The 27,681-nt window shown below is 38.1% G+C and overlaps 1 protein-coding gene across 2 annotated transcripts in view; it reads left to right on the top strand.

The window, feature by feature from the left end:
* The first annotated feature begins 12,139 nt into the window (after positions 1-12,139).
* LOC113227253 (homeobox protein orthopedia-like) overlaps positions 12,140-27,681 on the top strand; it is a 42,957-nt gene continuing 27,415 nt past the window's right edge. For both annotated transcript variants that reach the window (XM_026460150.1, XM_026460149.1), the window contains exon 1: positions 12,140-12,665. In XM_026460150.1, coding sequence (XP_026315935.1) covers positions 12,632-12,665 — 34 coding nt within the window. In that variant the 5' untranslated portion in view covers positions 12,140-12,631. The remainder of the gene's footprint in view (positions 12,666-27,681) is intronic.

Below are 27,681 nucleotides of genomic sequence, written 5' to 3'. Positions count from 1 at the left end.
TAACTTTCTAATGTTGGTCCCTTAATTTAGCCCAATAGTGCACCCACGCGCCCCAGCACCGCTGGTGTAATAAACTTACACGGTTTTTAACTGGCCCCCTCGCAATGCCCGCGAGTGTATCCACTGCTTAGCGCTGAATAAATTATTATGCGTTTAATCACTTGCATTACTGGCTCTTTTCGGCTTTTTAGTTTGATATTAGGGAGTGTACGAGGGTCATGCCAGAAATTAGATTTTCAAAAATTATAAAATTTATTCTTATTACAGGTATCGATTTTTTCAAAGTATTCATCACGAACACGTATACACTTTTCCATTCGTCTAAACCACTTGGAAAATATCTATAACCACTCTTCTTTGGACATCTCAGAAATCTCCAAGTCATAAGCAGCCAAGGCATCTTCTTTGCTTTCAAACCGCTTGCCTCTTAATTTTTCTTTAATTTTTGGAAAGAGGTAAAATTCACAAGGTGCTAAATCAGAGGAATATGGCGGGTGGAGGCAGGATATTGACATTTTTTGGATGAAAATAGTCGAGTGTTCTAGCAGAAGTGTGCCGTGAAGTGTGTCGTGATACCAGAGGAGGTGCCGGATTCCTGACTTCGGCCGCTTGTCACACCAAGCTGACAACACTTTTGGGTCAGAAACTGTTATATACTATTCGGAGTTAACTGTCCTTTGATCCTCTAGCACTACAGTAGCAATGTGTCCCATCATGCAGAAAAATGAGGTGACCTTTTGTTTCTGTGTGTTTCGTGTACGACGACATTTCGTTGGCGTCGGCTCATCTTCAAAGCACCACACAGTGGGCTGTCGCTTTTTTTCAGGATCATAGTTATATGACCATGTTTCGTCACCTGTCAGTATATCACAAACGTTTTTTTTTCTCACCAGGCTCGAATTTATCTGTCATAAATTTGCACCAATCCACACGAACTTGTTTGTGCTCATCGTTAACTTTGTGCGGAACCCATCTTGAACAACGCTTATAGAGAGACAGTTGTCCGTGAATAATAATTTGCAATGCTGCTGATCCAATGCCTAGTTCTCGCTCAAGCTCTACATAATGTAGTTAGTTGGTTTTTACAAATTACTTTTTCGACAGCTTGAACGTTTTTTTGAGCAACTGCGGTTGGCGGCCGATCTGACTTCGCCTCATTTCCAAAGCTTCCCCGTCCTCTTTTAAATTCAGCAAACCAATTGAAAGCTGTAGCTCATTAACAAGCAGTATCACCAAAAGTTGTGGCTAAAAGTTTAAAACATTCTTGCGGGTTTAAACCTTTTTTATAGTCATAACCATAGATTTAGTATATTAAATCTATGATCATAACACGAAAATCACGTAGAACTATCCTATATCTTATTTATGCAGTGGTGGGCAAATAGTTTTTCCCACCACCTATCTAGCACGAGTCGATGAATTAGCGACAATCGAACTGCGTTTCCTTCATACCTACTGATAAAAAGATGTATGATAAAAAGAATAATATTGACGGAACGCTAATTTATTCTATGGGCATCTTCGACATTATAACAAAATCTTTAGCATGTTTTCATAAAGACGAACACTTCTTTTACTATTGATTAGTGTAACCAATAGTTACCCATCTTCCTATTTTTTATTTTAGATATGATTTAAAAAGTCTAATCTCACTAATAAACGTCTTCAAATATATAACCATCACAAATTCACCAGATCATAAGAATTTTGAAGCCACTTTTGATGTACTAAAATAACATAAATCACAATCAAATCGCCGACAATTTTTTTTAGGTTAATCTTCAAAAAATCTGAATCTAAATTAGTTTATTTGCCATGTATAGATTACAGTTACAAGATAATTTTATTATAGCATTATATGATATTCACTGGTTCAAACCAGTAAATGAAACAATCAATCATACTCTACTGTAGCTGCTAACCACAGACGTTTCACTTAAGAAGGAACCTACAATTTCCAGATTGACCTAATCTATACTCACGATAGATTATAGTTGGACATGGCATTGAAGAAACATAGAACAGGCGAGTTTTGATGTTGAGTTATTAGTGACCGAGAACCAGATGTACAAAAAAAGATTACTTTGCCAACCTTGGATTTTCCAAAAGAACCCTCAACCACGTTTTCATGCGTTATTGTTTATTTGCATAACATCGTTCAAGTCAGGGGAGATCACATCTCCCGTAATGCCTTGTAATCCGTTGGTAATGATATTGACGACATGGGGAGGTAATTTATTTATTATGTTTGCCATTTTATTGCAGATCGTCGAGAAAAAATACAAATCGAGTCGTGTGTGTGATCAAACGAGATATGAGATGAATTTGTGGAAATGGTCTGTTATGACGACGCTAATAACAAGTCAACCGGTTGGACACAGGCAAGACAATTATTTGTTCTTCTTTATAATACCACTGCTATATTACAATATAGTGACATCGCAATGACATTATCACATGCTATTATTGCTCCGAACTATACTTTTTATACAAAGTGAGAGTCATTGTCAGGCTTCTTTTTACATGCACTGGATCGAATGCACATTAACGTACCTCTATAAAAAAAAAGAATAATTATTTGTAATACTAATCTTATTTTTATGTGTTCTACTACTCTTTTTTTTATTTGACTAAAAATGAATCTTGTTGATCTCACTACAATCACAAGATTGTGAACTTTGACTGACTTGCAGATTTTATGTTTTCCTTTACCTTTAGAGAGATACTCGCACATGCCACCACAGGGTTTTGGACCCCTTTTAATTAAGAAACCACCGCTCTTTCTTTTATAACAAAAAACAAACATACTTTTAAAAATCTTTTGAAAGACTTGCAGCTCGTCGGTCGGTCGGTGATCGGTTGTACAAGCAGGACAACGCTCTTCCATAGACTTAAGACGGAGAAAGACACCGGAAAATATTTTCATTAATCTAAATGTGAATAAAAAATATTGCATTACTATTTTTTGTTCTATCGAATAAATGGGTAATATACTCGTACTCTCCTGGAAAGTCTTATTCCACTTCTGTCTTTCAATCTATTTAATCAATCTACTAGGTATCCCTCTCACACGAACGTAGCTTTCCATTATCCCCATCTTTCTCACGCTAATAGCATTAGTTTTAAGTAAAGACGCATTAGCAGTAATCACGCTAACTGCTCGCTTAACCCCAGTTAAGTTAGACTTAAGTGAATGCTGATTTCTAAGTCAATGCTAAGTGAATTGTTGAATTTGTTTCGTTGGTTAATATTAACGGAACACGCATTAAAAGCGTAATCATGGACAAAGTACTGTACATTTTAAACAAGTATAGAAAGTATTATGACAAGTCATTACCAGTGATTGGAATGGAGGCAGTTAATTTAGCTAAAGTAAAGAGTAAAGTGGACAATTCCTTCTATAAATCCCGAGACTTCTCGGAACTGATTATATTTGAATATGCTGTGTACTTATTGAAATTTGAATACATTATGTGCACGTGCTACAAATTATTGTCTCAAAAATAATATTGTATTTGTGTTTCTATACATACGCAGTTAGCTACGTATTTAAATAGTAAAGCTGTTTAAAAAATAAACTTGAGACAACCCTATATTTGGGAATGTTTAGAAAACAAAGAGTAAAAATGAAATTTTATTACATTTATATTGATGTCGAAATGAGTACTTCAACCTATAGGTAGATTAACTCTCTTAATTCCGATCACTGGTTTATGATACTTTGCTTAGTAAAGAAAAAAAAAAAGAAAAATGTCTAGATAATATTAAATTGTCGCGGCAGGGCGCCCGAAATATTGGCCGCTTTCTCCCCTAATATAACTACGCCAATACTGCACTTACATGTCGCGAGAATTAACATTAAATAAAACAATATGTTTACATATTGAAGTAACAACCTTTTGGTCTGCAGGTTCCATCAGAATGTTTTCCTTCGCCGTTAGCGAGAGGTATTGCTACAACACATTTTGAATTCTACGTATCTTAGAAATTAAAGTCAAACAGGTACATGCTACCACCGGGATTCGACCGTACATCTGCTTCTCAATTGAGAAGCTTTTAAAAGGTGTAGGCCTAATAAATTATTTTGCAATACCTTAAAACTTCAAATATGTTATAAAAAGAGATTTAATTTGAACCCTTTTCGGTTTACAGCACCGGCGACCCAGTCACAAACAGGCTCAATATCTATACGTGGCTTAGAGCTGGTCTAAACTGCACTGTAGTGTACGAGAGTACAGTCGGCATTAGTTTCATAGAATGTGGATGCCATTCCGATTTTGTTCATGCTATTCACGTTATTCCTGTCATTAGTAAGTTCCATACAACATCACATCAGCTAAAATACAAATTGTACGAATTTCTGAAAGTTCTATGACTAAAGGTAATTGTTTTATTAATATGCACTCTTGGTGTAATAAAGTCACATCTGCAAAATTACAACATTTCAGGAGAGACGTTTAAAGTTTAAAGAACTTTTTTATACTTACCACATCAAAAGTGTCTAGGGATCAAGTGAATATTTTTGAAATAAAAATTATTTAAGCAATATTTACCAAATCCAGTCTTCCAGGACGACTTCTTACTTTAATGCTTATGTTTTATTTAACCGCTTACCCCTATATTTAATTAAAATAAACTAAAATTGATGTTTTTGCAAATTGTGGGAAAAAACTCAAATTAACGGCGTCAATTAAATGACAAAAAAATGGCGAAAATGATGATTTTGCTCATTTTTATTGTAAAGATAAGAAAATTAATAATCTGTATTTCCACCATTAACACGAATCACACAATTACAGCGATTTGGCATGCTTAAGATGAGTTCATCAAAATCACTTTGAGGAATGGCCGCCCATGTGTTTTGTAACAAGTCAAAATATTGTTGTAGAGTATGTACGGTATGCATACTCGGCACAGCTCTTCTTTGAAGCATATCCCATGCGTGCTCAATTGGATTGAGGTCTGGCGATTGAGCAGGCCACGGCAGAACGTTGATACGAGCTTCGGCAAGAATGCATGTTACGACTCTAGCCGTGTGTGGACGTGCGTTGTCATGCATTAGTTGAAATGAATCACCCAACTGGCCTCGCAAAGGGATGATAACATCTGAAACAATCCTCTCTGCGTAAACTTGAGCATTGAGGTTACCCCTGATCCAAATGAGATCGGTTCTTCCGCCGATCCAAATACCGGCCCATATCATTATTGTTCCCCCACCATATGGATGAACTTCCTGACAATATCTCAAACGTTCATGACGTCCAGATGTTCTCCAAACTCGAGTACGTCTTGTATCCGGTCTCATACCGAAGCGGGATTCATCCGAAAAGCACACATAGCGCCAGTCTTCTTCCTCCCAGTTTCTGTGTTCGCGAGTCCATCGTAAACGGGTCCTGCGATTGCAGGGTGCAATAGGTGGAACTCTGAGGGGCCTTCGGGATCGCAGACCCACTTCACGTAAACGATTTCGGATTGTTTGATCGCTTATTAGCAAGCCTGAGGAGCTGTGGAGCCTCGTAACCAACATCATGGCGGTCATGGTACGATTCCGTCGAGCAGTATTTTGGATATACCGGTCCTGTCTGCGAGTCGTGATGCGAGATCGTCCTCCATGTCGCTCGGCCACGCTGCCCGTCATGCGATAGCGCGTCCAGAGGCGACTTATGACGCTGTGTGTAGTGTTAAGAGTGAAAGCCACAGCACGTTGCCTGGAACCAGCTTCCAACATTCCGACGGCTCGCATCATCACTTCTCGGGTTAAATGATGTCGTCTCTCCATAATAATGCAAATTGTTTCGGTTCCGATGCAGATATTGTAATTTTGTCAAAACGCTATAACTCATTTTTATACAAAACCACATTGACAATCGATTTTCTTCTTATTATCGAATTTTAAACAATATTCCTTATTTAAATGTTAAAACTCACTAAAACGTATCAATAGCGATACAAAAAAGTTAATATAATTACCCTAATTGCAGCAATACTCTTAAACATACTTGATCCCTAGACACTTTTGATGTGTGTACATAGGAGAATTATAAAATTTCATATCTTGTACATAATTTGTTTCAAGTAATTCATTCTATGACTTTCATGTAATAAAAGCACCTTTGGCATACGATTACAGATGTCTTTATTATACCAAGGGTGCGGATAGAAGTGCCATTTATGTTAAGAATTTTTTTTAATGTACCGTTTTTACGTTTTCTTTTGTCACGTCTATATGTGACATGAAACGAAAAGGCTACAATCTCTTGTTCCGGCGACTTCAGTGGCTTAGCTCCGCTAGCATTGTGAACGCTAGGTGAGGAAAACCTGGGTTCAATAATCGATAATATCAATTAGGTAAACCAACTTGTGTAAAATTAGTTCTGATTTGCGTGTTCTGGGTTGTGTCCTGGGGTTAGATTCGTGGCTCTAGCGCTATGAGACTTTCCCCAGTTCGGTTGGGCATATTATTATCTTGCTACGGACATTCTCTTTTTTTAAATTTAACGGCTATAAAATTTAGTATCAGTAGAGCCCCTTGTCAAAGAATTCGTCCAGATAAGTACTGCCGCCTTACATATTTCTGCTGCCATGCAAAAATGAAAGCATACTACGTTACGGTTTTGAAGGGTAAGGGTGCTGGCGAAATTATAGGCACATGGGACTTGTCAGCTTATGTCTTAGGGTGACAGGCGCAGTGGCAGTGCCCCTCAGACCTTTGTGATTTAAAGCTCTGCATGGCACTGCACCTGTAATGGACAGTGTGTCGCTTACTACTCTGTGTCACTTGGTATTTTTGATAATGTGATTTCGACTCCCTTTTATTTATTTGCTCTTTCATTCTTAATAAATTGTATCTATGAAATTCATACTTATCTACTACACTCATCGTCCCTTACACGTTATTATGTACGTACATAATTAGATTTTACATCATTAATAGTAAATAGCAATATGTACTATCGTGCAATACAGGCACAGCAGAGAAGCCATGCGGAACAATTATATTGAAGCGGGGACTCGAGTGGAGGGCGCCTCACAGCTATGGAAACGAGTTACGAACTTTGTTTTGAATATCTGAAATACAATTTAGGAGCGTGGCAGGTCAGCCTTGCTTATCGTGGATACGTAGTCCTCGACAAAACGAGTCATATGAGTTCAAACACAAGGAAGCCGCTGTACGCTGTTGAGGAGTTCCTCTCATCCGTCTGCCATTTCCATCATCAAACCGGCTCTAGGTCACCATAACATTATTTGTATTACAAGTTATAAGTTTTACTGAAATCGGTTAACGGAAAGTCGGTAAAATTCAATAAACCGGATTCATCCCCTAATATGTCACCTTTGGGGGTAGAATTTTCAAAAAAAAGAAAAATTGGATAAGGTTTCGGTTTCAGTAGCATCAGCAATTTCGTAACATACACAAAAAAACACAGTCGAATTGACAACGTCCTCCTTTTTGGAGTCGGTTAAAAAGCTAGCAATTCCAGTTATCAAGAGTACTTAAAGTAGTAAACTGAACCTTTTAATTATATATAAGTTTCTATCTTATATAGTGAGAGAGCGGCGGCAGTGGGCGAGCGGGCGTTCCTCAATTCAGGTTCGATGGTTTAAATCACTGTGGCCGCATTGTACACGACGTTTGTGTGGAAAACGATTCATGACCCTTCAAAACCTTTTGTAGTTCCCACGCATCGGGCCACTCTGGTGGACTATTGATATACTATATATTAAAAGATTGATGCAGCGCTGCTTAGTTATTACTACTATGTCATCAGGCATGTCAGTTTGCCAATAGTTGTGTACTGTGATACCAGGACGATCTGTATTTTTTTAAGTATCTATATACAAGACGGATATTTTATATTTTTGATAGCGTGTAGCACAATAGTTTTAAAGCCTATATTATTTGGTTCATGTACATAATGTACATTTACGGTATTCCTGGAAAACCGAAGACGCATACCAGACATTCCCTACGAGGCAATCATGGCTGCTGGCGAGTGAAGCGCGGGGCGGGGAGCGACGGGGACGGTATGCGAAGTATTTGAAGTATGCCGCTACGGCGTAGGCCAGAGCTAAGTAGCGCGTAGAGGATTCTACGTATACAAAACAATAATAATTCTTTTGAGTTTTTAAAATTTTTATTGAATTAATATTCAATTATTTTTTGTGAAATTACTCCATTAGTTTGTTATTATTATTAATACAAAGATCGAACACTCAGAAAAATTCCTTCGATCCTGTCGGATTTGGTATCTGATAAAACTTTGGTACTAAAACTTTCATAGATTTCTAATAGATGACGCTACGACTAAATAATCGTTGAAAAACCAAATGCAAAGACACGACAACAGGCACACAGAAAAATTCGTGAGGTCCGCTGGTTCGTTCCGTGGCTTACTTGGTATAGCGTCTGCCACGGTATGCTTGAAGACGTCGGTGCGAATCCGGCCGGATCGAAGGAATTTTTTCTGAGTTTTCGATCTTTGTATTAATAATCATAACAAATTATTTTGAGTTTTTTATGGAATAAATAAAATAAAAATTGAACTCTCAAAAATGAAAAATACGTATATTATCAAGTTTCATTGTAATATTTTATAGATAACCTCTAATACAACTGGATCTTCGTCTATATATCAGTTGGACATATAAGTTTGAACAAGAAACAAAATAGGACAAAGTTAAGCGAAAAGATTATTCCTAATGACATATTATTATGATGAAATCTCCAAGAAGGTTCACAACCCCTGGTAAAAAATGTGAAGTCCTCAACCCTCGGAGGAGATCAGTGCCCGGCAGTGAGATGTATAACGGATTAGCGATGATAAGTAACTCCATTTAGAGACTTTAGTAAAAATAAGTAGAAGGAAGCTAAGTATAATAATTGTTGAAAGGTATCAATAATGTTTTTTTTTATAATGCCAAGTGACGGGATGAACAAGTCGTGCGCCTGGTGGTAAGCGACACGCCTGTCCATAACAGTGCAGTGTTACTCAGAGCTTTAAATCATATAGATAAGGGAAAGAACGAGAAAGACATAAGTTGGGAAGGCTCATGTGCCTGTAATTTCACCGGCGCCCTTACCCTTCACAACCGAAACACAGTAATGTGGCCATCACTGCTTACTGCTTGGCGGCAGAAATGGGTAAGGTGGCAGTACGTCACTGGACGAGCTCTTTCACCAGAAGCTTTACTGGTACTACTGTTTAGAAGCATTTAGTTATTAAAATATCTACAACAAAAGATAATGGTAGCTTCATTACAAAAGTAAATAGATAAGCGAAATAATAATATAATATCCTATTACAATTGTAACTTGCATTTTTAATATCTCCAGTAGACATTAATATAATAAAAATTACAATAGGTACTTGCATAAATGAAGTTTTTAAATGTAACACGACCAATAAATCTTTCCGTCTGTCAGTCCGCACGTGCCGCGTCGCGTCACATCAACGGCAGTGGGCAAAGCTCCGGGATAATACATGTTTATTGCTTTGTTTGATCGTTACCTGTGCAGCGGGGACGTTACAAGGCTTTGATTAATTTTCTTTCATCTGTATTTTATTTTTGCTGTTTATGTATTAATAATACATATATTTACTTGTATATTTAATTTCTAATAAACAAATGGCTAGTAACAATTATTAGAATGGAATCATTGACATATTTTACATGACAATAAAAACTACCCTAACAACACAGGACAGTCATGTAGTATATTAGAATAAGTTAATGACTAGAAACATCATCATTTAGACGACTTCCGTAGTCGAGAGGCTGGCACACCGGTTTTCATAGTGTCGCTATCTCTGAGGTTGCGGGATCGGTCCCCAGACCGGTCAATGTAGAAAAACTAATTTTTTTATAGTGTTTTTAGTCTGGGTGTTTGTGGTACCTTTGTTGTTTTCAATTTCCATAGCAGAAGTGCTCTAGTTATTTACTTTGGGGTTAGAGCAACAAATATGAAGTTGATATTGTCCGTCACATTGGGCCAATGCAGGGTTGGTAACTTCACACGTTTTCCGAGAGCGGTGTACCTCGTTTTCCTTCATCGAACAGCTCATGGTTAAATTTCAAATTAAATGTCGCACATAAATTCCGAGAAAGTTAGAGGTGCGACATATCTGCCAAATTTTATGATAATAAGGAAGTATTCTTAATGCGTAGCTAGCTGTGGGACCTTGTGCGTAAATCACCTGAGCCTGTGCATCTAGAACGCAGCAGCTCTATTTTAAAGTATCTACTGACTGAAAGATGTCTATTTTTATTATGGAAAATAGAGTTACGGCTGGCCACAATCTTATTTGATTTTAAACGAAGACGTCAACAAACAAATCAATTGCTAAAAACAACAAACAAATTGCTATTCTTCAGCAGCGCTTGTGTAGGTGCTTCAATGCGGCTGGAAAACTGCACTGTCAACCGTCAAGTGTTTCTATATTAAATTCTTTACTACGCCGCCATGGAGACGGGAGGGGGGGAAGGGATTGGATTGGGGGGGGGGGGGGAGAGAAGAGTAATTGGAATTCTTTTCCGCGATGTTAAACGGTATGTGCATATTATTGTGTATTTAAGAGCGGGGGAGATATAGATTTATTGTATATAAACGTTGTGATGAAAACTGTGCAATATATCTTTTATTGCCTATCTTAATACCAAGTTTTACTACCCGTCGTACTGTGGGAAAATTATCTTCCTGTGTTATAACTATCTCAGTTGATAGTTTTACTGGCAAATATTTACTGTCGTACTCTACTACTTGTACGTACTACTCTGGAAATAATGACAATTTAATTTTCAACCGTGAGAGTGAAAATTATTTCGTTTTTGTAATTTATATGAACACAATTTGAATGTTCCCTGGAGATGAGTTTCTTTACGTCTGAAAAAAAATACTACTCTCTACATTTGTTATGCAGAAAAATAAAATTGTTATGCAGAAAAGTTAGCAAAAATAATGAACTATATTGACAGAAAATATTATATTTTTTGTTTATTAACGAATAAAAATATCCTATCGTGTATGATTTTCTGCATTTCAATTTTATTTTAATTATGAGCAAGCTTCACGTATGACAAATTTCGAACAGACGCCATTTTCGTAACTTGTTACGAAACATCGTTACTACTTTAAAATAAAATATGAGAAATATGGGCGGTTCTAGTGCGGTGATTATTACAAGCCCGTGAGGCTTATACCATCGCCTATGGCAACTCGAGCTTAAAGTGTTAACTCCTTTGCAATACCTAACCTGCCTTCCATTCCAGTAAAACAATATGTTAGGACATAATGGAATTATAAAACTAATCGTTGTAAGTATATAGGTATACAAAAGTTTCTAATCAAAAATTTATTTTATAGTTACATCTTGGACAGTGCCTTTCACTTGAATTTAGAATTAGAAGTACAAAGACAAATTTCATAAGAAAAAAGAAAAAACGAAACAGTAACCGTCATCAGATATAAAACGAAAATAAACAATTTTAAAAAAAGAACGCTGAAAACAAAAGAAGGTCCGTCCGCATTCCTTATTCAGAAGCGTCCGAAAATTAAAGGCGCTTACAAGAAATTGCACTCAGACCTGAAATATTTCCACGAGTGCTCTTATTTACCGGCGTCTATACCCGCCTATACACTGCTTCTATTTGTTTTTCCCATTACAAAGGAGCGGAACGCCCTGCGCAATGTATAGCGATAATATTTCAATATCGCGACGCGAGACACTGCCCTCGTCTCTTTCAAAGTGATTTCTCTGCGATCCCATTGGTCGGCTTAACACAACTCCGAATGCGTTCGATATTCAAAAGCTCAGAGCAATAGAGACACCAACAATGACCTTTTACGACGCTACGTGGAGATAGAAAGTGATGGGTATACTTTCGTAAGTAGCTAAATATTGTATGAACCTGAAAGGCCCGTATCAATAATACGTGCACGAATGAAATAATAGATTATTCGTTTGTTCAAATCGAACGTAAACAAAATGTAAGCATCCATTACTGATGCACGCGTGTGAATCCCGGAAAATACTTATGGAAGTTGTCGTGGGGTAGAGAGAGACGACTATATGTTTGGTGATCCGAGATGTAGTGGGTCCGGGCAACAATGTGAGCACTATCTGTTTTTGTAGCAGTCGCCAGTCGGTTTTCACATTAAACGATCATTTTAAGGGCGAACCAATCAAACTGCAAATTTATACAAATTGATACTAAACGGGTTATATTAATTTTATAACAAAAATTAAGTGTGTAAATAAGTTTGAACGGAGTCGTAATTAAAACTAATTGACTGTAATATAGCGCTAATTGTTTTGTATTAAAGCGGGTTTTCGCCTACAATTCGTCGTTTTTGACATTTTTGACCGAAACGCAAGTTTTTTGGTGACGCGTTGGTGTTAAGAATTTAAATTAGTACCCGAACTGTGTTCCAAAGTTTCGGATTTTAATTGTGTTCGTTATTCCTGATGCGTCTGGATGTTGCCGTAATTTGTGCGTTTTGTTGCCGGGATTTTGAGTGATTAGTTGAGTGTGGGGTTCGAAAGGGCCGGAGGTGAGAGAGGAGAGAGTGTGGTCGAGCAGGAGTGGAGAGGATGGCGGCATAGGGCGCGGCCGGGAAGGGCCTTTCGGGGCCATGCTTAACAACCTCACCGCTACAGCCTTAGGAGGTAAGGGCCCACTGCGCTTAGGTACTTGTTCCTCAAACTCTGAACCGTGATGCCTTTCTGCCAGTGGCGCAAACTGAGATTACAAAATTGGCTAATTATAATAACGGCATCCTTTTATAAAAAGGAAAGATAAAAAATACTAATGTACAGTAAAAACATGTGCTTTAATGTGATAACTGCAACCGACTAAGCAGTTACAATCTGTAAAGAATCTTATTAAGTTATGTCACTGTTTATCATTATTTCACCATTTTGCATTAGATTTTGCATCTAATTTATATAGAATAATTGTAACATTTTTAGTTAAAAAAAGATCTCAAAAGTTTTGGAGTTACATTTATTTGTCAAGTTTTATTGAAATCAGTTACCGGAAAGTGCTCGAAACCGGATTCAACCCCTAGTTTGGCACCCTTGGAGGTGGAATGTTTTCTTCATATTTAAATGGGTCTAATAATTAATAATAATGGTAATGGGTGAGGTATCCTCTTTCCAATTAAAAAAAATGCAAATGCTGGAGTTATCGCGTAACATAACAAAAAAAATACAGTCGAATTGAGAACCTTCTCTATTTTTAAGTTGGTTAAAAATTAAGGAACATCTCTCTAATTGTGTCGATGGCATATACCTAATTCTTGCCATTGTGGTGAATGGATTTGCATTGGCAAATTGGCATAACAATTGTTGCGTAGGGTGCGCCAGACGTACAGGACAATGGTACGTCTCACGTCCTTTCGTACACCCCATGAGGAACATAAAAAGCTATCTTTCACATGTCATGGAAATTGCACAAGTGAAACTATTCTCAGATGTGATCAGTCCTTGCTCCTCTCTTCCCTTCCCATAAATTGACGTTAATTTCTCTGCAGAGGTTAAGAGTAAGAGACAACAGAGATTAAGAATCGCCTGCAACATAAATAAAAGCCTATATTTTTTAATAATTAAAAACTAATAATAACTAGATTTTTTATTATTCAAAATGACATTAAATTGTTCAATTTTTTACTATTTTTATTAAATGTTCCTAGTTTCCTTTGTTTTAAAAAAAGTTGAAATTAGTGTCGTTGGCTCAAATGCCATATGCGATATATAGGAGTTAAAAAATTATTGAATGGCGTCGACAAAGCATCTTTTGTTCCTGTGTATAAACGGCTTCAATCCACACGACTACGATACGAGGTTTAAAATTATAGTGAAACAAAAAAATATACTAAAAATTATTATACACCTTCTGCGCACTTGCATGACAAAAATCCGTCGTTTAGCTCGTTCAGGTATTCTCGATCTAAAATGTTTAAATTAAATATTGTAATGATAAATGTATTCAAATATTTGTAAAAAAGAGCAACCTCTAAGGTTTCTTGCTCTGTCTTCTCAGTGGAAGCTGCCTACGAATGAGCAGTAGAGTTTAATCAGTATGACTTTGACTTTGAATGCTAAAAAAGCTTTAATCTAAATATAAACCACTTTATCTGATACGCAAAACACGAAATGACAAATACAAAACAAGCCAAAACAAACATGTCAAATGTGTATAGACTAGAGCCATAGCCCAGAGTTATAGCTCCGTCGGAGACATTATAAAAATATACAAATAACTAAATACGTTAATAAGTTGGGTTCACTTGCGTACATTTCGAGCTCGGTGCTGCCGCCGCGGGGACAGCGTCGTGCATTTAATTTGATTCCAGTATTTACGTTATTAACACTTTATGGGTCTTGGTACATACGATGTTTAGTTCTCAGTTGAGAAATCAACAGTCCAAAATCTTTATGTACATTTGTGGATGTTTAGAAATACCTCGCACTAACAGCGAAGTAGAATATCGTGATAAGGCCTAGCCTAGCTTTGGAAACGTATGAAGTTCCTAAGTGGCCTAAGCTCTTTCCACAGACAAGACCCGCACCCAGCAGTGGGACATATAATCAGATTATGATAATCACACTTCTTGGGAAAATGTTACAAAGTAATAATGTTACGTTTACAGTTAGGGTTGCCATCAGTCTTCTTTATTATTTATCATCTATTATTGTAACGGTTATTTATCGAAATAAAAACTATTGTTTTTGGTTAGCAGAAACTTTTGAAAGCTCAGTTTGAAAGCTTTAAATTGAGATAGATAGATAGATATACACTTTATTGCTAACATACACGAACAAAATCAGTACATAGACAGCTTAAGACTAATGTGGGCAACGGCGGCCTTATCGCTAAGAGCGATCTCTTCCAGACAACCTTTGAGATATAGGAAAACTAGTCAGAGCGGGATACGTAGTGTGCCAACAGCAAAATTTGAATTGTATAGAAAAACAATTATATTTTGTCAAATAATAAATAACGATATAGTACATCTACATGTATATTAATATACGTAAATATACCTAAATAAACTTATACTTACTAATAAATAAATATACGTCGCAGACTAGGACAGTGTCAGAAGATATTTATGCAATCCAGTTTTGAAAATGGAAAGCGACTTTGAATGTCGGATTTCAGACGGGAGTTCGTTCCGTAGTTGTGCAGCCTTCATCGTAAACGAGTTGTTGAAATACTCCGAGCGAGTGAAAGGTGGTTTCAGTAGGTTATCCATTTTAGACCTAAGTTCACGGTTGTGATCCTCCCCGAGGAAGCGAAAACGTTCCTTAAGGTAAGGTGGAGTGTGAGGGTCATATAGAACGTTATAGAGAAAGCCGAGAACGTGCTCCTCACGGCGCAACTTGATGGGCAGCCACTGTAGCATTCTCCTATGTTCAGACACATGGTCGAACTTGCGCAATCCGTGTATGAACATGATGCAAAGGTTCTGTAGACGCTGGAGTTTGCTTAATAGACCCTCATTGAGGTCAATGATACAGTCATCAGCATAATCTAGAATAGGTAAGAGCAGCGATTGCGCAAATTCAACCTTGGTCCTCACAGGAAGCAGATTTTTCCATCGTCGCAATGAGCCTGAGGCAGTAAATACCCTCCTCAGCGAAATGTGGCGACCAAGACAGGGTGGAGTCAAAGAAAACGCGAAGGTTTTTGAAGAGGTTTTTGAAGAGGAGCGGGGGAATAGTATTATTTAATTTGGCGATCTGCTTCTGAAATTTAATTCTACAATCAACATTTTAGCTGTACATGTAAGCTGTTGCGTTCTTTTGGCCACCAAACTTCTTTGTTTAAGCAAGATGCAGAAATAATTTTGAAAAATATTTCTGCTATATTATTTATACGAGTAAGAATATGCATCTATTTTTGATTTGATCAGGCTTAACGCACTTGTACATCACAAGTTTGTTTTTATGGACGGCAGCGAGGATAATCTCGTTTTATAGCGAATTCGTAATCTAACCGCCGACGGCGGCGACACGACGGCGACACGACGCGAATGAAGCGAGAGTGACGAATTGTATTTTTTTAATGTAATATATGTGTGCATTTGACCTCCAACTCACCCGATGGAAAGTGACGCTGAGGTCAACGATGGAGCATGTACACCTAAATAATGCCTATTCACTCTCGCCTTGAAAAGGTCCATGTTATGACGTTCAGGGCACAAGTCTCTGGGCAGGCAATTCCACTCCATAGCCGTTCGCCATATAAATGTGGAAGCGTAACGCTTCGTGCGAATCTTTGGAATATCCACAAGATAGGGAACTTAGTGAGAGTTAAAGTGCATTATTTATCTATTATTCCATCCATATCTTAGGTATTATATTATAAAATATGTCTTTATCTAAGTATTTATACAATTTATAACAATTTAATATTATTATATTATTTTTATATTATATTTTTTTTCTTGTTTTGTTGTGCACATGTGCCCGTTCTTTTAGTTATAGTGTTCTGTATTTAGGGCTGCAGGAAGAAGTTTCTATTAGAAATGAGCACAAACTTTTGTTTTTAATTTCCCTTGTATTCTTTGGGACTTGTTGTATTTTTCCTGTACAATAAACTATTAAATATTTAAATAATAATAAAAAACATAGGGGTGGAACGCAAGCCTACGCCTAGTCCCCCGGTGATGGAAACGGGAAGGCGGAATTAAATCGTGTAATTCCATCGCGCACACTCCGTGATATATCCTGTAACATACCAATAAGCAGGCAACTTTACGGCGGTGTTCAAGGCTCTGCGGCTTCGCCTCCACTAATTCCGAGTCACCTATAAGCCTCTTGTCACGGTTGTCAATTGAATCCAAAGTGGCCAGTTGATATGTAGCAGAGCCATCCCAGAGGTGGCAGCAGTACTCCATGCACGATCCGACTTGTGCTTGGTACAGCTGAAGCAACTGTCCCGGTGTAAAGTAACGCCTCACACTGGAAAGGATCCCAAGCTTCCTTGCTGCATTTTTGGCCAAGGATTCAATGTATCTGCCGAAGTTCAAATTGGACGACAGGTCCATTCCAAGTAGCTGGAGATAATCGGCGATCGGTATGGATATATCACGAAAAGTCGGAGTCAGCTTAAAGGGAGACTCCGTTTTGTGGAGTATAGACACGCCTGCGTTTTGGTAGCGTTAAATTTGACAAGATTGGCATTGTATCAATCGGAGACTGTCTGGAGTGTCAAATCTAAACGGCTAACCATGGACTCTCGACAAGATTGGATTTTCTCTTCATTGACCCTTGCATTGGTCAAGTACCTATCTACAACTGTGCTGTCATCAGCATACGCAAAGGTACCTGGAATTAACATATCATTGATATCGAACAGAAAGAGAGTTGCATATAGTACGGAACCCTGAGGAACTCTATCGCCATATGTTCGGAAGAGTAGCCTTCTAAGATCACTCGAATCGAACGTTCGCTCAAGAAATCCGAGATCCAATTGCAAAGGCAGTGGGAAGCCCATAAGAGGGAAGCTTACTTAAAAGGCTTGCGTGCCAGACCCTGTCAAAGGCTTCAGAAATGTCCAAAGATACTGCAAGTGCTTCGCTTTGCTTTTCTATAGCCTCGCTCCATATGTGACAAGCATACGTCGGAATCCGTACTGGCGATCGCTGAGTAGGTCGTTGTCTTCAGGGTACGATAGGAGACGGTTATTGAGTACACGTTCCATAGTCTTGTGGAGTATGGAAGTGACTGAGATAGGTCTATAGTTGACAGGGTCAGCTCTACTTCCCTTTTTTAGTAAAGGTTGCACGTTTGCGAGCTTCCGCGACCTGGGAACTACACCAGTCTTAAGTGAGAGGCGGTACAGGTTTGTGAGAACAGGAGACAACGCAGGCAACACAGTTACGCAGGACTATTGCTGGAATCCCATCTGGCCCGCTAGCTTTATTCACGTCAGATTTCGCAAAGTTCTAAGTACCTCTTTTTGGCGTATGTGAACTGGCGCCATAGTGCAGCCACCCTGAAGTAAAATAGGTAGTGCCTGCGGCACCCAGACGCGAACTCTCTGCAAAGAGTGAGGCAAAGAGATTCGCCTTCTCGTCCGCAGTATGAGCCAGCGAGTCATTCGGCCTCAGCATAGGTCGCAAAGATGGGCGACAAACTTTAGATTCGACCGCTTTGGCCAGGGACCAAAAGGATTTGCTGCCTGCTGGATAAGAGACAAGCTTGGCCCTTATGCGGCGCACATGGTTGAACTTGGCCCTACTTAATATGTTTTTGCACGTCTTGGCGGCCTTATTAAAAGCTTTCTTCCAATTCTGAGAACTCGGAGTTTTACGTAGTCGAGTATCTGCCCAAGCTTGATACGCGGACTGTTTATGTGCTTCAGCACAACTACAATCAGCGTTAAACCATGGACGAGCTTGGGGTCCATTGGGTACATCAGAGTATGGTATGTAATAATCCATACCCAAACGCAAGACCTCGACTACAGCATCAGCACAGCTCGACGAGTCTCCTGAGGTAAAGTACGCCTGCCAGGGATATGACGCAAAGAAATGGCGCATTTCGTCCTAATCTGCTAACTTGTATCGCCACACCCGTCTCATACCGCTAGGGCCCTGATCGGGTGGATACAGTTTTCACCAGACAATGGTCGGAAGTACCCAGTGGGGCATCCACAACCACAGAGTATCGGTCCGGATCACTTGTCAGCAGAAGGTCCAAGCAATTAGTCGTATGAGATTCAACATCTGGTATCCTAGTGGCGCCACTGATGGTGTGCATTAAAGTCCCCCAAAATGATTAGTTGCGCCGCTGGGTACCTATGCTGAATCTCATCACACGTCTTACTCAGATATTGAAACAGCTTGGTCGTCTTCTGATCTTCAATGTGCGATCGGTAAACATAGCAGTACATCATTTGTGTAACTCCTGTGTCCACCAGAAGCCACAAAACGGAAAAACTCGGTACCTCAAGGTTCCAGAGGAGTGCTCCGGGGTAGCTGAGGTACGCTGCGTCAGTCGGACATCTGATCTGCGTCTCTGTGAGGAACAGCAGCTGCAGTTTGTCGGTTTCAAGGTGGTAGTGGACCGAATCGAATTGCTCAGTTTGTTATAAATTTCTTGAAAATACGGACCGGAAAATACTATACACCCATACTATAATTACTTCCACGGATCATATAAAAGGTCACTTTCATGGGTTTACTTTTTTTATGTACGGATCCATAGAAGTGACCTCCACGGAAGGACATCTTCAAAACTTGGAATGGACATCTAAATTTAGCCACGTATTTTGATGCAAAAATGCGTTAAAACTATAAAATTGAAGTGTAATATTAAAACAAACATACCTCGTACGACCAACAAAACAATTTTTTTTTTCAATTATAATATTACTATATTATAATCATATTATTATTATAGTAAATAATTATTGAAGAATTTACACAGAGGATTAAAAAAATATAAAAGCATATTCAACAGCTTCACATCGAAAAGTCTTCTAATAGTCGGTCTTTCAGTTTTTTTTACAATTTATAAAAGTTTTTACTTAAAACTAAAATGTGACAATTACAAAATATTAAATTCTTATTTTGTCTGTAAAATTGTCCAATGTCCACTTGACTTACACATAGTAGTCACACAAGATTAATACAAATAGAGCAGACCCTTGCAAAGCAGCGACACATATAACGGGTTGATGACAATGATACGTCGTTAATATTTAATGCACGAAGAAAATTAAGTACAATTGGACAATAGCAAAAGTTCGTATAAAGAAAACTGCGAATGGAATCGTAACTTTTTGGCTCTACCTCCCATTTTCGCCTATGATGTCGCAGAAATTGCGACGTAAGCAGTATAGTTTGTTTTTATGGAAGGCAATTCTACTAAATCCTGTTTATGGTCAGTCGTAATCCGGCGGTCGTGTCGCCGTCGAATCGCGGCGCAGTCGCGCGAGGGAGAGGCGGCGACGTGGATGCATAAAACGATACAAACACTCTTGACAGCACATGACAACTAAAATGTAGTAGCAATCAAATTCAATATGTTGCTACTTAGTACCAAAAGAATTCGCAAAGTTTTCAGAATGTCTACTGTCCATTTCCAGGGAAGTTCACGACAGTCTAATAACACCATGCCTTAAATAGACTTTATCGATTGTCCGGCGCGGCGGCGGCCGAGGCGGCGGGCGAGGCGGCGGGCGCGTCGCGTCGGTTCAGAACTTTGTCTTTGCCTTGACTGCATTTTTAATTTTTCATTATTACTACTACTTCTGAGCATGGATATCCGTAAAGGAGCAGGTTTAGAATTGAGACTGCCACGTCGATCGGATGTTTGGTGAAAACTTATAATTCATAGAGTATTATGAAACATCTCCAATGTGCAGGTTGCCGCTCGATGATTGCCTTTACAGTTAAAATAAGCGATACTGGCTTCAAGCAAAAGACATCCACTGCTGAGCATAAGCAATAATATGGGATAATTACCTACCAATAGGGGTGTCAAACGCCGGGATAATAATCGAGATATTTACCGGCCATGAATCGATTCATTGTTTATTCCTGTTTGCAAATATAGTACAGGTAATGCAACGGGAATTCGTAAAATACTAATTACTTCCTATATGTATATCCGCTCACGTGATGCGCTCCTCCTACCGCAAAATGGCGGCTATTTGGTTTCGCAAATTAGAAAAGCATTCAGTTTAAATACAAGTTTTTATAAATAAAAATTATTATTCTGCATTGCTAAATAAATACCCTCTGTGCTACCAAAAATGCAGTAATACACCGCATGTAAAAACATGCGGTGTATTACTGCAGCAAAATGCAGTAAAAACATCTCAAATAAAATGCAGTAATACACCGCAAATCCTGCACTTAAATAGCACTAATGAAATTTTTGGTGTACTTGGATAAATATGATAATATTCCGTTTGAGTGGTTCTAACGTTTACCATGAAATTACTCGCTTAAAGTATAGTTTATAAACATTTATATTCAGGGTAAACTTAAAAAACGCTACTTACGGTATGTTTTCAATAAATAAACACCGAAATCACTAGCCCAAACAATAACACACACGTATGTCGTGACGTATTTTTGAAGTTGTTTTTTTTTAATGACAGACCCAGGCATTAAAAACTTTATGGTTTATTTATTTATTTATTTATTTATTTATTTACATATTGCTTACAGATAGATATCCAAACGCAATAGCAAGTAGAAAAATAGGTGGTATTTAAATATTTATACAAAAATAATAGAATTGAAAAACACAATGAACTAATAAATTAAACAAAATTGAATAATTACCTATATAGAATCAATTACATTGCAATAACATTATTATTATCCTATTTATTTTACTGTAAAATGGAACAAAGTATCATTACCAATGAGTCAATTTATCTCAAGTTACACAATACTGCTGTCTCCGGTCAAAGTTTCAAGATACCGTCCCGCGAAAACTACGAATCCATGCTCCGAGCATGTAAATATATCCAATGAGGAGTCAAAGAGAAGCATCTGGTTAAGATATTTAAGCGCTCTTGGGAGTGGGGCCAACTCACTTATCTTTGATCGTGTAGCATGCACTGCAAATAAAGTCTTTCTGTGAGTTCGCACCAAATTAGCTCTGGGCACCAGAAAACCTATCATCGACAACATTTCCGAGTTATACGAGATTCCACGGATTAAACGAAATACATAAGTCACCAGAGCCAAATTGCGTCTCACTTCCAATGTTCTGTAGTTGACCATACCCAAGATGAAGGTAGTGGGATAAAGCAGGGGGTAATAACCATATGTTCTTTTATAGAGATTACGGACAAATGATTTTTGAATTTTTTCTAAGGCCAATATGTGGTTGTGATGAACGGGATTCCAAATTATGCTATTACTTTCCAACTTACTACGAACGAAAGCATTAAATAAAAGGCAAGATGTGCGGTTATCTTTGAAGGACTTTGATTGTCTTAAGATGAAACCTAGACATTTACGTGAAGATTTACTTAATTTTGAGATATGTTCACCAAAATTCAGCTTAGTATCGAACCAAGCACCTAAATCCTTGACAGATGTAGCCCTACTGATCTGAGAGTCTTTTATTTTGTAGACATTGCCTATTTGTTTGCGAGTTCGAGCAAATGACATAATGGTGCATTTGTCGGCATTTAAGGTTAAACTGTTATCACCACCCCATTTAAGTACGTTGTCTATATCTTTTTGGAGAAGCTCACAGTCAGCTTCGGACCTAATAGTTAGAGCCAATTTCACATCATCTGCGAACATAAGGCACTTGCTATGCTGGATAGTTTGTGGTAAGTCGTTAACCACAATTAAGAACATGAGCGGTCCCAGGCAACTTCCCTGGCCCACACCTGAGTTTACTGTGTAGAGTGTGGATTGACAACGGTTGTAACATACGTACTGCTGACGGCCGGTAAAATAGTCAGCAAAAAATGTGGCTAATTTTTTAGAGAAACCGGTAAAGATTAATTTCTGAAGTAGAACGTCACAGTCAATTCGATCGAAAGCTTTCTGGAAATCCAGGTAAGCTACGTCGACCTGCTTTCTAGAGTCCAACTCATTAGCAATGGTGGTGGTGATATTGATCAAATTGGAAGCGGTAGAGCGGCCTGGCAAAAATCCGTGCTGTTGGTCACAGAACCACCCCCTAAGTTGATTATAAATTGACCTGTACAAAACGGTTTCCATAACTTTTGCGAAGACGGATAACACAGCCACTGCACGATAATTCCTTATTTCAGATTTTAATCCTGACTTATGTATAGGTATAACTTTTGAAGTTTTCCAGAGACTAGGATATGTATTTTGTTTTAAGGACAAATTAATAATGTGAACTAGGGGACTTGAAAATACTTCCCTGCAATCCCTAACTATTACCTGTGGAATACCGTCAGGGCCTTGGGTCAATTTAGGCTTTAATTGTTTCATTGCAGAGCAAACATCAGATTCTGTTACTAGGCTCATCGCAATATGTAGATCGGTCAACCACCGTGACGATGTGGAGGGTAAAGCAGCTACCGCATCGAAAGCATCATTAGGATTCAATAAGGGTGTCGATGTTAAGTATACGCTTTTAAAGAACGTCGCAAATTCGTCAGCTACATCCTGCGAGCTGGACCCACCGAACGTAGACGGGTCGTTTGATTGTCTGTTTGCCTTTATATGATACCAAAATGCTCCCGCGTCACACTTAATATTATTTTCTATTTTATTCATGTGAGCGCGGTCACATATAATAGTCAACTGTTTGCACTGTTTCCGATAATAATAAAAATAGGCGTAATTTTATATATTGTGTGATAATATTTTTTCAATTTTATTAGGCTAATCAGCTCTGGGCTGTACCATGCGGGATAATTAGATAATTTATAATACTTATAGTTCGTCTTATAGGGCACGGTAGAGTTTAGTTTATCATAAATTAAATTATAGAAAACCTTAACTGCTTCATTGGTATCAGAAGACAAACAGACCGGTGCCCAGTCAATACACGACAATTGCATATAGAGTTCCATAAAGTTAGCTTTTTTAAAATTTCGAAATGGTCTACTGACATTGAAAGCGTGTTCGTTGTTATTGTTGCTATGTTTATCTGAGGCGCCGGTTGAATGGAATTTGTTCATAGTTATCGCAATATTCAGCGGCACGTGGTGGACCTCCGGTGCAACCAGGCCCATCTCTGACTCCGTGATGTTGAGCATAAATTGGTCCGGCTTCGAGAGCACTAAGTCTAGAGTACGACCAAGGGTATTGACAACAGTATTATGCTGCATTAAATCGCATAATGATATAAATTCATCATAGGCATTGCGCGCATTTTGAGATGCAGAATATAAATTAAAATCTCCAATAATTATAACTGGCGATCTATTTGATAATATTGACTCTAAACATTTGAACATGCTAAAGTAGCGGTCATCGGATATTTTACATGGTAAATACACAACACAACAAACAAAGCGCAAGTTTCCCTTATGTACCAATCCGGCAACAATTTCGTCTTGCGGTGAACAGTCGTATATAATACGTTGAACACTATAAGGTTGTCTTACGGCAAGCAGTACACCGCCGCCCTTCCTGTCGGGTCTGTCTCGCCGCAAGACAGCGTAGTTGGGCGGAAACATTTCAGCATCATATACAGTGTCGTCGAGATTTGTCTCTGTTAGTGCTAAAATAGAGTTATGAACTTGAATCAGAGCATTCTTTATACTAACGGTCTTGGATTTTAACCCTCGTACATTCTGATAAAGAATGGCGACTTTGTACTTCTTTACTTTGCGTCTTTGCCGTAGGTTGGGCTTTCTAAAAAATCTCGACGAAAAAATGTGTCATCATTGCAATTTGGATTGCCACACGGAAGTGATATATGGTATTTCTTGATATGTAGAATCATGCGCTTTAGATCTTTAGAGATAATTCGCAGAGCATTCGTTTTAATGATACCAGTATGGCCGCGATACATGTGACGACTATAATGCAAGTTTAAGTTGGTGTCGAGTAGGTACGCATACTCGTGTATCACCGAATCCCAGTACAACATGTTGCTGAAACTCTCCACTCGTCCATTGAAAATATGTTTATTAAGTCTATAAGTTGGTAAACATAATATGACATTGGTATGCTGAATTTTCTGTAAGGCATTCTTGATATAGTTGGTCAATTCAAAGTAGTCTTTGGAGCTTGTAAAATCGTAATCGCCGATGAACACAATGCAATAGTCCCTGTAGGTATAGTTAACGACCTTAGTTTCAATACCGTGTAGGAGTTCTTTTATTCCACAATTTGTTTTAAGGTAATGTATGATGTGAAAGTGTTCGCTTAGCATGTCATCCAATGTAGAGAGGGTTTTGTTGTATCCATTAGAGCTGAGAACACAAATATTGGCCTTAATTGGACTCGTAGTTAATGCATTGGTTTCCTTTTTTTCAGAGTCACTATTGACATGCAACGGTGAGTTATTAAAAATCTGGAAGCTTGTCAGGCTCTTGTCTCTGTTTTCCTCTATGTGATCGGGCCCAAAACTGGTTTCCACTCGGGTCTTTCGTTGATATGTGCTTGTTCGTGATAAGTCAAGTCTAGTTTTGTTGTAGATTTTCTGTTTGGATCTAGTGCTATTACAGTTTGACTTGTGTGTTGATTGGCAAATGTGAGATAGTTTTGCGACTTTATGCTCATATTCTAATATTTTTTTACCTAAAATATGATTTTCCGACAATTGATTCTCCAGTTCGTTTTCCGTTATCTCTAGTTTTGTCTCCAACGACCTAATTTTTTCTTTCAAATCCTCTATTATATCACTGTTCAGTTGTAGAGCGGGACAGCTTGTATTTTTGCGCTGTGTTATAGACACATTGGGTAATGAGGAATAAGAGTATGTAGTGGACATCTTTGATGTAATCTCTTGGTCTTCCTCTTCATGGTCTGACAATAATTCAAATGAGTTATTGATGGGTAAATTACATTGAACGTTTGGTTTCTTACGTTGTGTAACATTGTCTGCGAGGTGATGGCTAACTGGAGTGCTGTGAGAAAGATAGTTAGGTGAGTTTATACACGGCTGACACCTGAAAGTTTTCGATTTCATTATCTTGAAAAGCTGGAACGACACATCGGTGCAATCTAAATGATAGTATTGCTTACATACTTCACAGCACAGAAAATCTCTTTTGCATATTTCATTATCACATTTAGTACAATACAGCGATGCTATGTTCTTATCTTGATTTATATTCATAATTATTTCCGGTTATTATAGTAGTATATTTAGTCGTGAGGATATCTTTCTCCAAATGTAGAATTGTTTTACTGCTACTTGATGCTAGATGGCGTGATTTTGCCGATTTTGTTAATTAATTATTTTAGTATATTTACGTGTTGCTAGATGTCGCTTAATGTCCGTTAAGGCATATATCGTCGCTAGATGTCACTTAGTAGCAAGTGCTCGGGTTTGAACCCGGTCTCGTCTCGCGCACTCGTTCTGATGTCTCACCGTTGAACCGCTGAGCCAAATGACACATGACGTCATTGGTGCAAATAGTGGTAGCGTTGTTATTTTCACGTCATTGGTAGTGTTCAAAGTTCAATCATCAAGCAACGGTTGTAATACACAATATTTAAAATTAAATAAGTATTTCGTGTTAAATGTACCACTAGTTGTAGGCAAATCGTATTATCACAGCAAAACTCACTTTATATCATTAGAAAATCCACTTACTTGGCAGATATTCAACCAGTCCCAATCGTATAAATTATCGCCGAATATGACTTGTTGTTGCATATAGATTTTGTCACAAACAATAATTGACTATATTTGTGGTATTGACTATTACACTGCTGCACTTATTTTTAGGAAATTGATAGTTTCTATAATTTTAGCAGAATGATTGCACAGACACGTATGTTAATTCGTATGTAGGTAGACACACCACCTTTTGCCACACCACCGTTTGCTAGAGTAGTTACCGAAATAGCAATTAATATTAGTTGTTTTACCTGTTATAACTTCGATATCCGATAAATTGGTATAAAATCATCACCGGCACCTCTAGGTGTGGCTGGAAACGAACCAGCCGGGCTGGGCTGGGGTCGTCCCCTTAATCAAACTCGAACCTTAACGAAATCTTCAGCATGAAATTATTTTACTATTCCGTAATTAATTTATAAAACATTTATTTCATGTTGGTTACACTTCACAAGCTCGAGATATTTATTGATAGTCTAATATTTGTGTAAATAATTGAGAAACGCATAAATCCACCTTTCGTTTAATATATATAAAAAGTATTTGTAGTGATGTTGAAAAGTTTCGTGTATATACTTAGTTTATTTTTTCGTTTGAACAATATTTGCTTATGTTTATACGTCACTCTGATTGTTTTGTTTCCTATTCAGAAATGTGTATTCGTTACACTTCTAAAGTTTTCTCCTGCCAAGTATTTCAAGGACGACAACACAAATATTAACACTCACAGTCGCCAAGCCTGAGGCTTGAAGACTCGATAGCGCTTTACCAAATAGGAAAAGTTTCCGCCAAATGACGCGGCGACGAGTTTCGATGGGCTTTAAGTTTGATTCTATTTTCACTTATATTGAAGAGTTCTTAGGTTTACTGTGTCAATAAATATACGTCCCATTGCTGGGCTTTAGGTTTCCTCTAACGTGGCCCGATTTGGCCGTATCGAGAAGGCTATCTCCTGGAAAGCGTCTTATGAATCACGATGATAAGTATAGTTAGCGAACAAAATATTACATTGTTCGATGTTCCGTTGCGCTGGCTTCCTGCAGGGTTATAACATCGGTCTTACTCTATATAGAACACAGGTGTCATTCAAATCAAGCTATCTAATGCGCACAAATGAAATAGATGTTATCTAAAAGCCTGAGGAGAAAATTCGAGAAATTGGCAGCAACGTCTACCAGGGTCAGTCACGAGTAGCTATGAGATTGTCCTTTTATTCAAGATATAGTTGTTTAGATTTACAGATGATTCGTCAAGGTCATGTCTCGTCTTGCTACTTGAATTTTTGTGATGTGCCTGGATTTCATGAATTTGTTTTATCCACATATTTTATCCATGCATTTTTCTTATAATTCTCTCAAGCGTCTTCAATTTTATTGTCGTTCAAATACCAACGTTATGCTCACTCAGTCTTTATTAG

The sequence above is a fragment of the Hyposmocoma kahamanoa genome, unplaced genomic scaffold (assembly GCF_003589595.1).
Source record: "Hyposmocoma kahamanoa isolate Upper Pololo Valley unplaced genomic scaffold, ASM358959v1 204, whole genome shotgun sequence".
Lineage (NCBI taxonomy): Eukaryota > Metazoa > Arthropoda > Insecta > Lepidoptera > Cosmopterigidae > Hyposmocoma > Hyposmocoma kahamanoa.
The sequence above is the reverse complement of the archived record's forward strand: the minus strand, read 5'-3'. Positions and strand labels throughout refer to the sequence as shown.